Here is a 15284-nt window from a genome sequence, read left to right on the forward strand (position 1 = left end):
GATGGATGGATGGATGGATGGATGGATGGATGGATGGATGGATGGATGGATGGATGGATGGATGGATGGATGGATGGATGGATGGATGGATGGATTTAATTTAAGTGTGACAGTGCACATTTATGAATGTACAGTGTTGTCTTAAATATAGTGGATTTAGCAAAATGATAATTTCCACCTGTGGACCCATAAAACAAACAGTACATTAAAAATAAGAAAAACAATTAAAACAAATAAAAACTGTATATAAACTGAAAATCCTATTCCGACATCATACATGATATATGTTATGTTCGGCTTTCACAAAAGTCCCTATGGCAAACATTAAAGTTGTGACGAAATATGTGACGAGATGGGACAGAAAGTTCCAGGAGTGTGAATACTTTCACTAGTCACAATTATTTGCACGCAATCCATCAACTTATGGCACCTGGAGTGTGATAGCCAACAATTATTGACGTTTCCGGGACTGCAACCCGTAATACCCACAGACAAGTCTGAGAAGCTGTCAGGAACATCGTACATACTCTTTGCAGGTACATACTAGCCGTCGACTTTGAAACTCCTTTAGTTGTTACCAGCTCTAATAAAACCTGTCATAATATTATACCCTTCTGTAACTCTACATCAGTGGGTGAGCTATACTTAAGAAATTGTGAACCTGGTGACAATTCTCATAAGTGGGTAGTTTTCTTTAGCATTTTGTGTCTGTGGGCTTGAATTTAAGCAGAACCACAAGGATATCATTGAACACCTCTGAAATACGGTTAAACGTACGGATGTGTGCAGATATCACAATGAGAAGCTGAAGAGAAGACTAGAGAGTCATGTGAGTGCACTCGGTTGTAACATGACAGAGAAATGACATTCAGTCCCACGTTTTCAGTTGAAGAAGTTGTGAATATCTTTAGGCAGTTTCGACTAGCATGTTGTGTTTGTAAATGTATGATAATAAAACTTAACTTTGTCATTTTATTATTACAAGAAAGTCCCACAATTTCTCTCTGTCATCATCAGTGTTTAACCCACATGCCCCGAGGTTTCTTCTCAGTACACAGACTCTTAATTCACAATAACCCTGCAAATGAATGGGCTGATTACAGCGAGAAAGAAGAGGAGGTAGTCATAAGCACTTGGCTTGAGCGGAATAGGCGAGGGGGGGTGGGTGGTGGGGGGTGGCTGTGGCAGTACAAGTCCAGCCTCAGAAATAGAGCTGTGAACACCATCTGTCATGCTCTCTCTCCCCGTCTGTTAGCCTGACTGCAAGTAAAAGGGAGAATGATGCTCTGAGAACTGCATTAGAAGAACGTGGGTGCTGATTGTCGTAGGTGTGGGTTTACAGGCTAAGCAAGGGAGAGAGAAGTGGTGGATATTCAAGGAGGTGCATGAGTAACTCTTGCTGACAAAGGGAAGCACGCACCCACACAAAGAAAGAGAAGGGTTCTTGGGCAAGTGGGTATTCCTGCTGAAATCGCACCCCTGCACCCACCCACCGCCTCTTCGTGGACTCCTACCTACTGGCTCGTGTCGGAGGATTCCTAACGGAAGTTATGTTGACACATTATACAAACACACAACTCATCCTCCGGCCTCGAATTGAGGCTTTTTACCAAGTCATGTAACGTATTTAGTTTGTTTTCTCACAGGAAGAGACATTACCTTGCTAGCCACCCAAAGACTATATCTGTGCGTGCCTCATAATTTATGCCTGTCATAAATTATGTTCCTAGAAGTCTTACTCATTTTATCTGATGTATTGGTCCTGAAACTGCTCATGAATACAGTGTCAAGATGTTACGTGACCCACAAAATAAAAGGTTTGCCATGTAGCTTTTTCTAGACTTTCTGCGTTATTCATTGCTCATATTGTGTAGGTTGTTTGAGATCTTTTACCTTTGTTCAAGTCAGAGTGTGAAACAGTCAGTAAGACATAAAAGCAAGCTTTGCCGCAATGAGCAACAGAGGCAGGATGAAATGTGTGCAACACCACAGCTGGAGACACAACAGTGGTATCTGAACAGGCTGCACCTACACTAAACAGAATATAGACTAAGAACAAATAGATCTTTTGGGAAAAGAACATCTTTAAAATAACCCACAAAGCATAGATTCAATCCCTTCTTTTGTAATGCTTTCTTTTATATTTGACTCTATGGTACTGTTTTCCATGATTGCTCATCTCAAGCGGCTCAGAGGTCTGGGTCAGATGTACAACAGCTTGCAAGAGCTTTGTCATCTCGAAGGCAATTTCCAAATGAACATGCTTCCTGTTGTAGTGTGTTGAACCCAGCATAGCCGCTTTTTCAATGGTGAAAGTAGAGCAACTGGATTCCAGTTTTTCCAGTGTCAATTCAAACATAGTTTGTTAAGCTAACCCCCTCTGATCACTTTTGATCACGTTTAAAATCAGTAGCAAAATACCACATATACCGAATGTACATGCCAGTGCCAGAGAGTCAGCAGCAAGTGCTATTAATCGTTGCAGAAACAACAAGGGTTATAACATTATTTATTCTCTTGCTACACTAAGTAGACTCTCTGTTTGCAGTCAGCTCAGTGGATACAAAAGCTTGAGGTCTGTTGCAAGTCACAACAGTCCAACCTACATTTTGATTAATGTGGCTTTTAAACACTTGGGTGCACTTGGAGTGTATAAAACTGATTGAATTTTAATGTCGAGATCATTAAGTATAAGATCATAACAAATAAAACTAACATTTTTGTAAATGTAATGTTCTCCACCCATGTATTTTTGTACCCTTCATCCTGGTACAGTGGAGCCTTGGTATCTGCAGGGGTTAAAGACCACAATCACCTGCGAATAGCTGAGATCATGAAATAGAAGAGACTCCCTCCATTTTAATAGCTGTAGCACATACTGTAATAGGCATTAATGCGGACTTTGGATACTGTTTTTTCAGTATTGTAGAAGCGAACATCAACTTCCTTATCTCTGCTCCTGGGAGCACAACCAATCAGCATAAGAAAAAAAACAAATGGCACTCTTGGATTGGCTGCTTTCCAAACACCATTCAGTAGTGTGTCAATGCTAATATGACATATTTAGTCATATTTAGCATTGTGTCTGGGTATTTCAGCTTCTCAACCTACATCTTCTTTAAATACTTTAGATATGCTGTGCAAAACAAATCATGAATAGGTGAATTTGCTCTACATATAAAACATGATTAAATCCATGTAAATGTTCTGGATTTATATAGCTCCTTTACAGTCCTACTGACCACTCAAATGCTTTGCACTACATACACATTCACCCATTTACATTCACAAATGCACACGTTTATACACCAATACACAACTCAATAGGCAACCAGGGGCACATCAACATGTGACTGGAGGAAACTGAAATCATTTCTACAACTTTGAATTGTAAGACAACTACGATACCAGTCGGCCTCTGCTGTGTGCCAACTTTTCTCAGAAACATATTTGTGTCATGTGTTTGCCATATCTTCATTTATTGACTCAAGTCCCAGCGTTTGAACAATTTACTGGTATAGCCCAACGTAAAGCACATTGATGGTTTCGCTACTTATCACATATTTTGGCAGCAGGCTGCTGTGTGTAAAACAATGAATGTGAATGTAAGACCTGAATCTGCCCTACAGTGTCCAAGGCCTCAGACACACTGCTTCACAACTTTTGTTTTCAACCCTTTTGAAATATTCCAGGATGGTGTTTTGTTTTTGGTACAAGTCCAGCAATAGATATTCTTCAGTCTCAAACAGGATCAATTCAACAGCCTGGCAGGAGTGAGTTTGGAAATAGATGTAGGTGCAAAAAAAAAAATGTGCAGGATTTGAAATTGAAAAGACTACTTTGCTTACTTTGTTTTTTTTTGTTACATATTAAATGAAACCTTTTTACTTTTCTCACTGATGGCTGAAGGGACATTCAGTCATTCAGCTTATTTGTCAAATCAGATGTTGTCCTGGGAAGACATGGTTTGCACATCATAGCAGATTTGTTTGGGTACCAAAACAAAAATATTGCCTGAACTAATGACTAAAGTCTCTGGAACTGCAGGACACAATGAGTTTCAGGCTTGGTGTTGGGCCAGAGGTCTTCTCTTCTGTTTTCCATAATTGCTTGCTTAGTTTTAGGGTGTTTTTATTTTTTACACAATAGACCCATAAAGATCACTTTAAAAAATCATCTTCATCTTCCTCCCACTGGCAAAAAAACTTCTGTTCTTCATTTTAGAGGAAAATTCCTCCCAACCCATTTATGTCTGGGTGTGTCTGGGTTTAACATGAAGTAATCGGACAGTGAAAAGAAGATAGAGTGAGAATGTTTCATCCAGTTTTTCTTTATTTTATTGACATGTAAAAATCTGTATTTATCTTTTCTGCCTCGTGACCTGGGTTATTTTAGTGCCCATTTGTTTGTTTTGCCTAATTTTTTTAACATGTATAAAATCAGTTGCATTTAAATAACTCATTTAAGACAAAGAACACAACACATTTAATTAAAGCCTAATAGTCTGCATGACTGATAACTTAGGCAATCATGTTTAAGTATGAATTTTAATTAATAGCCTTTCCCTTCATTGATACATTTTGAGCCTAAAATGTATGCACACACATGATATCCATATATACCTGAGTCATGAATGAAAAATGAAAACATTTGTTTTAAATATGAACAACAAATTGTTCATATTCAGCGAAGACCACAGAGACCATCGTCCATTAAATCATAATGTCTTACAGAGTCCGTCACTCTGAAATCAAGCTTGGCAAAACATAAATAAAATGCAACGTTTTCTGCAATTTATTTTGAAATCTTATGGTTATCAGAAAAAGTAAAGATGCATTTCTGCTGCCTGCTATAGACTTGTCTTCTATTAATTGGCAGAAATTCAATGTTGTATTCATTTGCTGTTATTTAAACTCCGTGTTCTTTACTGAAATTAAAAGGCCAAGGGGTGCCAGGAAAAACGAGCGAGAGCTGAGCATTAAGATGTGGGAAAATGTTGACTACCTGTTGCTATGGCAATGGGTTTGGATCCTGCAGGCTGCAGGACTCTTGCTGTTTCTAAATAAAGCTATTTTTTTCGCACTGATCTGTGGATGAAGATACTCACAGCTGAAGCTAATCTTCTGAATTGTATCAGTCGGAGTAAACACTTAATACTTTCTGTGAAACATCCTCAACAGCCGTTATGGGATTATAGATAAGATGGAGCACAATGAGGGGCACATGCTGGAGTACTGATGAAATCCTCAGTAACACTTGCAGGCTGATTTGAGCTGTGCTGATGTTGATCAAAGTTATAAGGCAAATAGATTTGGAAGAAACTGAATTACAACTGTACATTTCTTAATACAAGGTTTCTGCATGTGTCATGATGTCTTCATATCTGCCAAAATCATATTTTTGTCTTCCGTACAAAATGATTAGAAATCATAAAATAAAAATTTATAAAATATCAATTTTCCATGAGAAATGTTTTCATCTGTGTTTGTATTTATCTTTACAAATATGTAAAGTCATTAATCCTAAAAAATTATAAACGTGGTTGCTCCATTACCAAAATGATAAAGTCGACATTGCTGTTCTGTTTATACTGTAATATTAGTTTATTTAGTCAATCTACTTTAAGAGAAGCTAAATAATATTTCTGTTCTCATATAAACTATGTCCCATTTGATTTGAAGTCATCAAGTAAACCAAAATGTGAATTTAAATGGAAGAAAAACAAGGGAAACATTCCTTAATAGTCCATCTTTTGTCCCAGATTGCTGTCTAGAAACACACCACCTTGGTTCCCCTGTAGGGGGCGCCTGTGTGCAGAGAAACGAGGACACTAATAGGTGCTCAGACCACACACTCCTTGTTTGTGATGGGGACTTCCATTCTTGCTTCAAGTGGGTTTGGGGCCATTTCACAGACAACATATTTAGTCATTTTCCTCCCACTCAAGGATGCAGCCATCATGTAGTAAATACCCAAGTTTATTAAACAAACGTGTCTGTGTGTAATTTTTGCTGTGTGAATGGCCTTACTCTCTGTGTGTTTCCTGAGAAAAAGGGAGTTCAACATGGCAAATGCATAGTACAAAAAAAATCTAAAAGGCTTATGAAATTTACCTGAGCTTCTGATATGGTAATAAGATGTCTGTTTCTAGGCAACAGGAGATTAATATACAATTAATAATATGGGAAATTGGAAATCCTCTCACTGGCTTAATGTGCTTGGGAACTGTCTTTTGTCTGTAGTTTGTTCCTTAACTTTTAGACATTGATTTAACAACATCTCTCGTGTGTTTGACTTAAATTAACCAAAGAAATTGTTATTCTATCCTGCAGAAAAGCTTTGAGTAAATAGATTTTAATATTTCAAACAACATTTACCACCATTTAGTGTTAGTTTGTAGGAACACTTTTTGTTTGTGATTTACCTGACTGACAATGTGCTTGCTTTGCCAGGGCTACTCACTGGAGGAAGGAAAAATCCAAGGAATGACTCTTACTGGTAAGACTGGAAAAATGAATCTATTTCAGTTATTCAAGTAAAGGAAACAGATTATCTAAAGCTTCTATTAATGAATTTTGTGGGTTACAGTTCATAAAAACCCTAGATGAGATCCTAGTTCAGTTTCTGGTCTACACAATCATGGAGAAGACTGCTGACTTGACAATCATTGACAACCTCTGCCTGAATGATGACCCGCAAGAAAGAAACTGGCTATTCACAGAATTCTATATTAACGATATAAATGGAAAGTTAAGTGGCAGAAAAAAGGTTTAGTGGAAATCAGTTCAAGACTATTTCTACATGTTAAAAAAAAAACATAGCTTACCAAAGTTGTGTACAATAACCTTAACAAAAAAATACACAAGAATAAGCATGAAACAGTAAACACAGCAATGCAAAATGACCAAAAATAAATGAATTGTTAAAAAAAATAAATAAATAATGCCAAGAACAAAAATCAAATAAAGGCCAAGAAAAAATGGACAAAAATAACACAGGTAGCTAATGCCTTGAAACGATTGTGAAGTGAAATTCTTTCAGGAGCTTGAGGGACATTCACAAAGTTCATCCATGTTGCTTGATGTCCAGTGTGACGTTTCCACAGTGAGTGATAATTTGGCGTTCCATGGCATCTGCTGGTGTTCCACTGACAGCATATTCTGAACAGAACATGGAAATAGCTTTCTGTAGGTTAACATAGCTGATGTAAAATTGTGTTTTCTATTCAATCAATTGTAACATAAAAATTTTTAGTAAGCACAGTTGGGGTTTTAATTGTAAAATAAAAAAACACTTGATTTCATTTATTTCAAACTGGTTTTTAAAAACAACAAAAAAAGGACAGAAAATTTGCTCACATAACCAAGAACAAAATAATTAGGTTACCACTCCCTTTTTGTGTGAAAAATATGTCAATGTGTTTCATCATTGTATTTCTTTTATATCAGTTAAAGTTTTTTTTAACTAAATCCGAAAAATAAATCAAGTATATTTTGAGCTACAGCTGTAGCATTCCTGCAACTGTCTCTGTATATGCAGCATTCATTACATCCTAATTATTTAAATTAAATAATAGCACAAGATACGGGAATCATGTCTCTTTTTTTAATGCTTCTACATTATTTTTGAATGACAAACTGGTTGGTGATTTTATTTGTAGCAACAGGAAGTTTGACAGTCATAAACTAACCATTATGATTTTTAAATACATATGCTTAAGCTTTTTGCTGCTGCTTTCTTTAAACCATTCTTTAAAGTAGATTTAGATTCAACTTATTATTTTGTGTTTTAAAATAGATTAGTCAGGCAACATCTCTTACATGTATATGAGAATATTTACACGGCCATTAGCCAAAACACGAGTACGAGAAAATTGCACACAATACAGGGTCAGAGTTTTATGGATATACGGCTGCTATTAGTGTAATGCCATCTAAAAAAAAAGGCAATCCATGCCAGGGTTTTTAATGACTTATAGTCGATACAGCAGCTCAGCATTGCCAGCTCTCCTGATTCTGGTTCTTTGTTTTGCAGATTACCATCCACCGACGCCGCCGCAGAAGACTGGTTTCCACCGTTACCAGTTCATGTTATTTGAGCAGCCTCCTCACACAAAGATATCACTCACTGAAAAGGAGTCTTCCCGAGGTAATCACTCTGCATCTTTAGATCACAGAAATGTTATCTACAATGACTGTAAATTCTAACGTTTTGTTGCTGAAGATTACAGCAAGACATTCAAACTCCTCATTTCCTCTCGTGGTAACCACAACAAATCTCTCTTTCCCTTGATGAAAGAAACGTTGTGGATCAGACACATCAGTGGACTTGTTTTGTCTGTTCTCACAACTGTAAGGTTTTATTGCATCACTTGGAGTTATTTTTGGTGGGCAGTTTTTGTTCGAGTGCATGAACCCCGACAAAGAAAATGTTAATGAGGTTAGTGAGCGAGTCTGCGGCTGTGCTAATGCCCACCAGGTCAAGACGAGTATTACTGGCTCCCACGCACACCTGCATGAGTCCGCCTGGCCGTGTGTTGGTAAACCTGAAATCCCCACTCGGCGGTGTCAGTACACATGAACGTACGGTTCAATTTGAACATTAATTATTGTTGATATCATTACCATATCTTTGTTTGTTTGTCTCTCAGAAGTCAGTCTTGTTTGTGCTGCAGAGCTTTTGTTTTCTTTCTTGTTCTAAAATAACTTTTCCGCCGTCTGAAGTCAGTGGGAAGGTGCGAAGCAGCGCTCAGATGAACAGCACAGCAGCTCGCAGGAGGCGTGTCTCCCTGTCTGTTCTACTCGGGTCACAGTCGATGATTTGAGGGGAGATCGGGGCGGTTGGAGACTTTCAAGCGCAGCGCCGGTGAACAAGTGGAGCTGCCAGTCTCTGCTGTTTGAAGTTTTGACAGCTTTGTCAGCAAACAGTCCAAGCACATTAGGTTGAGGTGTGTTTGATGTTTAAAGTTTTTGGAAAAAGAAATGTCAGAACAGATGAACTTTTTTTTTGTATTTGTGCTACACCCCAGTCACATTTGGGTAATTTCCGATAAACCTTCATCACATAGTTAAAATAGAATGTTTCAAATATAATGTTTGTCATAAAAGAAAAAATACAAATAGTCTTACCCCCCCCTCCCCCTCCCCATTATCCACCACCCCAATTTTGAAGCAATTGCAGTTAGCGGATCCACCCATCCTTAATCTACTGGATGAGTTTAACTCCCGTTGTCGCACTTCCTCTCTCCTGCAAAATCTATTCAAAGGAAATTTAATTAAGGAATTCACTCTTAGATAATCAAATGTTTAATTTGAAGGGTCAGTTCTTGGGAGAATAACTGTCCATATGAAGACAGCGATGGGATTGGATGTTGAGAAATAAAGGTAACTCATGTTTGACACACATCTCAGATCAAAAAAGGTAAATAATTTTTCATGATTCAATTCAAAATGGGAAACTCATATAGGTTTGTTATTTAATTATAGTGTTCTGTTAGTGAAATTCAAAAATGTAATTTGCCAGAAAATGTTATCATGCAACACTTTTGAAAGAAAGACTTTTCTAAATAACACAATCATAGTGGTGACCGCTTACTGTCCAGAAGAGAATCTTTATTATGCTTTGGAAAGCCAAAGACGGCCTTTTCAAAAGACGCTGGTTGTTCACAGAGTGTGGATAAGAGACATATTACTGGATAGCTGAGTGGAAAGAATAAGTGCAAAGCTCATTTAAGGGTTTGTGGCAATTTCTCCAGATATGGAGTACAGCTGGAGTCTTTACTTTAAGAGCACCGTACATCAAGAAAATGGACTTTTGAAAATGGACATTACTTTTGTTAAGTCACTCTTAATGCATTGGGTACTTCTTGTTTAGCCAACTTGGACACCAGTTTCTTGTGGGAAAATGGTGTTAAATGCAGAACTAAAGTTCAGCCTAACATAGGAGTCCTTATTCTCTGTGTGGGAGTGGGCATGGTGGACCAGGATGGAGTCGGTGTGAACTGGTTCCCCCTTTTTACATAATATTGTGAGTCCTCAGGTACGTTGATGGTTTGCTTCCGATGTGTCGTCGCCAGCCTTTTGAAGCACTTCATAGAGACACGAGTGTGTGTGGCTGGGCAGTAACCATTAAGACAAGATCTTACAGAAGACTTTGGTACAGGGATGACTATGGATGTCTTAAATCATGGTACAGATGGTAAAAAATGCCAGCTAAAGCCTACAAACTCATACATCGTTTCTTCTTAGATCAAATTTGCAGAAATAAACTTTTGAAACCTATCCGTTTGAGTGTAATTGATAAACTACCCAAGTTTTACTTTTAGAATAAAGCTGCTGAAACAAATTAACTTTTCAATTATATCCCAACAAGATGAGCCTGTATTTTGTTTTGAATGTGTTTATTATTTTACCTGCTGTATTGTCATTGGCCTCCACGACCATGTGCGCAGTATGCACACTAAGACAAGAAGAACAGAGGGAATCCCATGTCTCCCACCTCCTCCGTTAAGTATGTTCACTTATTAGCATCTGTCCTCCCTCCATGTGGTATGACACACACAGGATTCTTCATAACCGATGACATTAATTGACGTGATTTGTGAAGGAGAGCATTTAGTCGTGGGTGGAGGACTCCTAATGATCGTTTTCCACTTCCAGTAGTGGAGTCATTGACTCAATTTTATTTCTGATTTGCCGTCTCTCTTCTTTTCATCTCTGACCATCAGTTAAGTAATAAGCACTGGCCAGAGGGGACTGAACAATTAGAGGTGGAGCAGGGGCTGTTGTGAGAAACCGTGGGAGTCTGCTTTGCCTCCAGGGTTAAGGTTATGAATGTGGGTCAGTGAACTGATGGAGACAGCTGGTTTGTTACATAAGGATCTACAGGGGGGCTGCAATCTTGGCACTGGGCACAGGGGCGTTATCCTAGGGAATCCCCATTGCTCTGGCTCAGGAAGGCTGTCCCTGACTGGAGACTGCCCCTGTGCCAGGGTGGGGGGGTGGAGAAGGGGGCGCAAGCGTGGGCGCTTAGGCCCTCATGATACTTGTCAGGCACTTGGCAAGCCCTTATTATGTCCTGCTACTGTTTGGTGCCGACATGTCAGTTTGTCGGGGGAAACAGTGTTACAATGCCGGGAGGGAAAACCCGAGGCCTTGAGAGCGGCTGCCTAGTGTTGTTTCAGTTTACACGATACACTCTGCATTCACTGTTCACACATCCAGCCGTCCATCTCCTGACCTTAGCAGCCACTCTAAATGTGCAGATCTACCGGTCTCAAAAACGGTTCGAGATTATTTGCTTGAAAAAATAGAAACTTATAAATAATACATTGCTTTGAATCCCACAGTCGCTTTTTCCTTCAAAAACAAGGGTGACGATCACATTGTGTAAAAGAATGGATCAGAGAGGAGTTAGCTGCTGGATCCTACACGTTGCTCATCTTGCTTCCCAGAGCCTGTACTGCCAGCTCAGCACACTCCGCAGTAATTGAAGCCATTTGCAATGTTGTAGTGTGGTAATGGGCAGATCCATGTCTACCACCCACCCACAGCCTCTACCATTAATCAGAGCTGCGAGGAGTCAAGAGAGCCAGGATTTGGTTGCTATAGCAGGCCCAAGTTTTAGGCTGGAGTCAGCTGCTTTAAAGTGACATCTTGACATCTTGAAATTGACAGTCCTTCAACTCACAAGCTTTGATCTGAAACATTTATCGAAAGCATATAGAGTAATCCTTATCTTTCTGTTTTTTAAAACTTGCATTTAAGAGCAAGGACATAATTTCACTACAGCTGATCTGCACAAATGTGTGCATCCCTGATAAAATTTGACCATTTAGGGTCAGAACAGAACTTTCACTTCCATTTCAAATGAGAAAATAGCACACAAGATTAAATTGCATACACTAAAAACATGGAGAAATAGGTTACTAGTGTATTACAAGTTAAACTTAACTTTTTTAAAATACAATTTTGTGGCTTTTAGGGTGCCCTGGAAGGCATTCTTTCTCATTGAATTTTTATTTTTCCTGGGATTTAATGAGATAGTTGAACAAGTAATGTGCAGTTGTGAAAAGAAATATTGCATGTTCCTTTATTAGTATTATTTTTGCAAATAAGAATTTGACAAATGTGGCAAACATCTGTATTCAGTCTCTCTACATGAACATTGTCCTGTAGTTTTTCAGTATGTCTGTGTGAGTCCGTGAATATAAATTTTTAAGATTTGCTGTTGGATTTAGAGCTGGGATTTGATTGGATCCTTCAATCGAAATTGCTTTGTTGTAGCTCAAGCTGCATCTTTGGTGTCATCAAAACTGCACAGAATGTTTATCTCATGTCGCAATGAGTGAATTGATCTTTTTTACTCTAGCAGGGCTCAAGCATTTCTGGTGGATTTTTTTTTCTCATCGAAGACGACTTGGTTCTGAAAATTTGCCCCATAGCCTAGACATACAATGCATGTTAGAGATTGTTGTCAAATGTTATGAACAGCCAGTCTTTGCCAGGAAGTCCTGCTGCTCTTTCAGTGCTGCCATAGCCCTCCTGGCAGCCTCGTCTCTGCGTTTCCTATCAGTTTTGGAGGAACGTTGTGTTCCTAGTTCCATTTCTGGTGAGATGCACTTGTTGACAATTGCAAGTGTTGTGCACAGATCTATTTAAATTTCCTGATTGGCATCTTTCAGTGATAAGATCTGTTGAGGAAAGGCTTTCAAAGACAACCTGCAGTAGTTAGGAAACCCAGGGAAGGCAACCTAACGTTTCCTTAAGAATTCATCATTTGGATACAATCCATCGAACTTTATTTGACTAGGTTTGTCTCTTTTGCAGGCCCACTACAAGATCACAGCTACACAGTTACAATACAAAGTTGTGCACATGTAATAAATTTGCTAGTACATTAATTGATAATTTATTTTATTTGAATCATCTCAAAATGAGAAACTTAGGAAAATTGTAAATGTATGTACTAAAAAATAAAGCTTTCTTATTTCAGTTTTTACTATTTAAACAATTACTGTTGCCGTTAATTGTACTAATGTCCTAAGTACTATATTAAATACAATTTGATATAATGGAAAATGCATCCTTATTCGCTTAGATTTATGCAACAGTTGAATTTTGGAGTTCCTATGCTGGTTCATATTGACCAGCACGATGTTTGGGGGGTTTTTTAATGTAAAAACAACTTTAAGTTTGGTGATTTGGGTATTCCCTGGAAAATTAGACTTGTTCACCTCGCAGATATAATAATCTACAGCATTAAGCTTGCAACACATTGAGAGTTAAAATCAACAGGCATGTTGAGTTTTCCCAGGTTAATCCCTCTCCAGCGGTTTTCCACACATCCAGAGATATTGTCTTATGGCTGAATTCCGACAGCAACAAAGTTCCTCATCCTGAAAATAAACACTGCAATATTCCTGCATCTATTTTCATAAGAAGAACCTCAGTCAGGCTCTTACTCTGATATGGCTCCTTTGACTTTACTGTGAGAAAAAAGATTACTGGATTTTGAGTATATCTGAGACAGTGTAAGAGGTTTAACAGGGACACCGCCCACACCACTAAATGTAGCAGTTCTCTGTCACCTCGCAGCAGTCCTGATCTTCCTGCCATACCCAGGCAGAGATGCAAGGTGGAAACAAAAGGAGAGGCAGGAAGACGTTAACATCGCCCTCAGGTCCCACACTATCTGTCCTTTCCATGAGCGTGCAGATGGGAGAGGCGGAAACGTGTCTCTGCACTACAAACAAGCACCAGCCTATTTTAGGGTCACTTGTAAGTCTAGACATTCGCAAGGTACCAACCAGTGCGATAGCAGCGGGTACTGAGAATTTACTTCATTTTGGAATGAGCCCCAATGATTGCACAGCTTTAGACAGGATTATGTGTGCAGAGTCTTACAATCGCTGCCTGACTTTGACTCCAGTACTTTTTAGAGAAAATGTTGCCCAACACCGCTGTAAGGCAAGAAAACAAAAACGCAGATGAAAAAGTATTTTTGCTTCATTGTCATAATAGCAAAATCTACAACATGACATGTCAGATATGTCCTTGTATTTTATGTAAAGTTCATCTCCGAGCTGTCTCCCCTTCTGCAGTAGCTTGGGGGTGAGCGACCTCGTCGTGGACATGCCGAGGAGTTTGGGGATCTGCAGAGGCGGTGCATTATCTGAGACTGAAGCACAGACCCATGAGGGTCTGCTGGGGCCATGCCCTTTAATGCAGACAGGTCACTTGACTCCATTGCCCTCTCATGATTATTGGTGGCCTCCCTGCTGGCAGTCTTCATTCACAGAGATGACCTGCTGAGATCCAGGTACTCATCTGCTCATCTCCCAGTTATTATTCATCCTCTTTCCTCCAGCTGAGCTCAGAACCTGACCCGAACTCACAGCCACATGGAAGTGTCAGGTTTTGAAACGGAAAGAAAAAGTGTGACAGGTTGGGAAAAAAATTGTTTAGATATCGCTCCACAATGCAAATTCTGCTTATTTTTCAAAGATCTCTATAGCAACTAATGATTACATTAAAAAGATAACGTGCAGAATATATCTAATATCAATTAAGTCTTCCGATTTGTGCCTTTGTTAATGGCGAGCTACACCAATCAGGCATAACATTATGATCAACAGTGTGTTATTACACTCTTTTCGATGGACTCCAGAAGGTCCCTGACTGCGTGCTGCGGTGTCGGGCAACAAGATGTCGGCAGAAGGTTTTTCTACCTGTAGTGCATCTGGGTGTACTGTGTTCTTCAGATAATGTACATGCACCCAGCTATCAACATGATGTAAAAGTACACAACAATAAAAGTCACTAGATATATACATAAACAAATAAAATATAGGACAAGTACCTCGCTCTGACATTGTTACAACAATTTTACATCTACACTATCAATTCAAGCTAACGGTTCATGTGGAAATAGAAATAAAAATAACTCTTGCATCTTTCTTTCCCTCAAATGTTTTTTCTTTTATTTTTATTTTGTATGTCCATGTTTTTTTTCATGCCTACTGTGTATAATTTAATCATGTTCAATATTAATATTATTTAAAAGATGTTGCTTCAGTGAAGAACAAGGGGTCAGTAGGAGCATGCTTACTAATCTGGAGCTATGGAGCATTAAACTACAATGAATTGTGTATTCTGACACCTTTCCATCAGAACCAGTATTAACTTATTTTTCAATAAGACCTAGCAACTCATCTGCTTTGCTCGCCACTTGCATTAGTGAGCCCATGACTCACAGCCGGCTTTGAACCTCTTTTTACATATTCT

General features: G+C 38.8%; 1 protein-coding gene across 1 annotated transcript in view; it reads left to right on the forward strand.

The window, feature by feature from the left end:
- Positions 1-15284, forward strand: part of pebp4 (phosphatidylethanolamine binding protein 4) — a 63691-nt gene that overhangs the window by 43732 nt on the left and 4675 nt on the right. The window contains 2 exon segments of the mRNA XM_008419007.2: positions 6453-6498; positions 8035-8148. Of these exon segments, the coding sequence (XP_008417229.1) occupies positions 6453-6498; positions 8035-8148 (160 nt within the window).

This window comes from Poecilia reticulata, linkage group LG9 (genome assembly GCF_000633615.1).
Source record: "Poecilia reticulata strain Guanapo linkage group LG9, Guppy_female_1.0+MT, whole genome shotgun sequence".
In the NCBI taxonomy this organism is placed as follows: domain Eukaryota; kingdom Metazoa; phylum Chordata; class Actinopteri; order Cyprinodontiformes; family Poeciliidae; genus Poecilia; species Poecilia reticulata.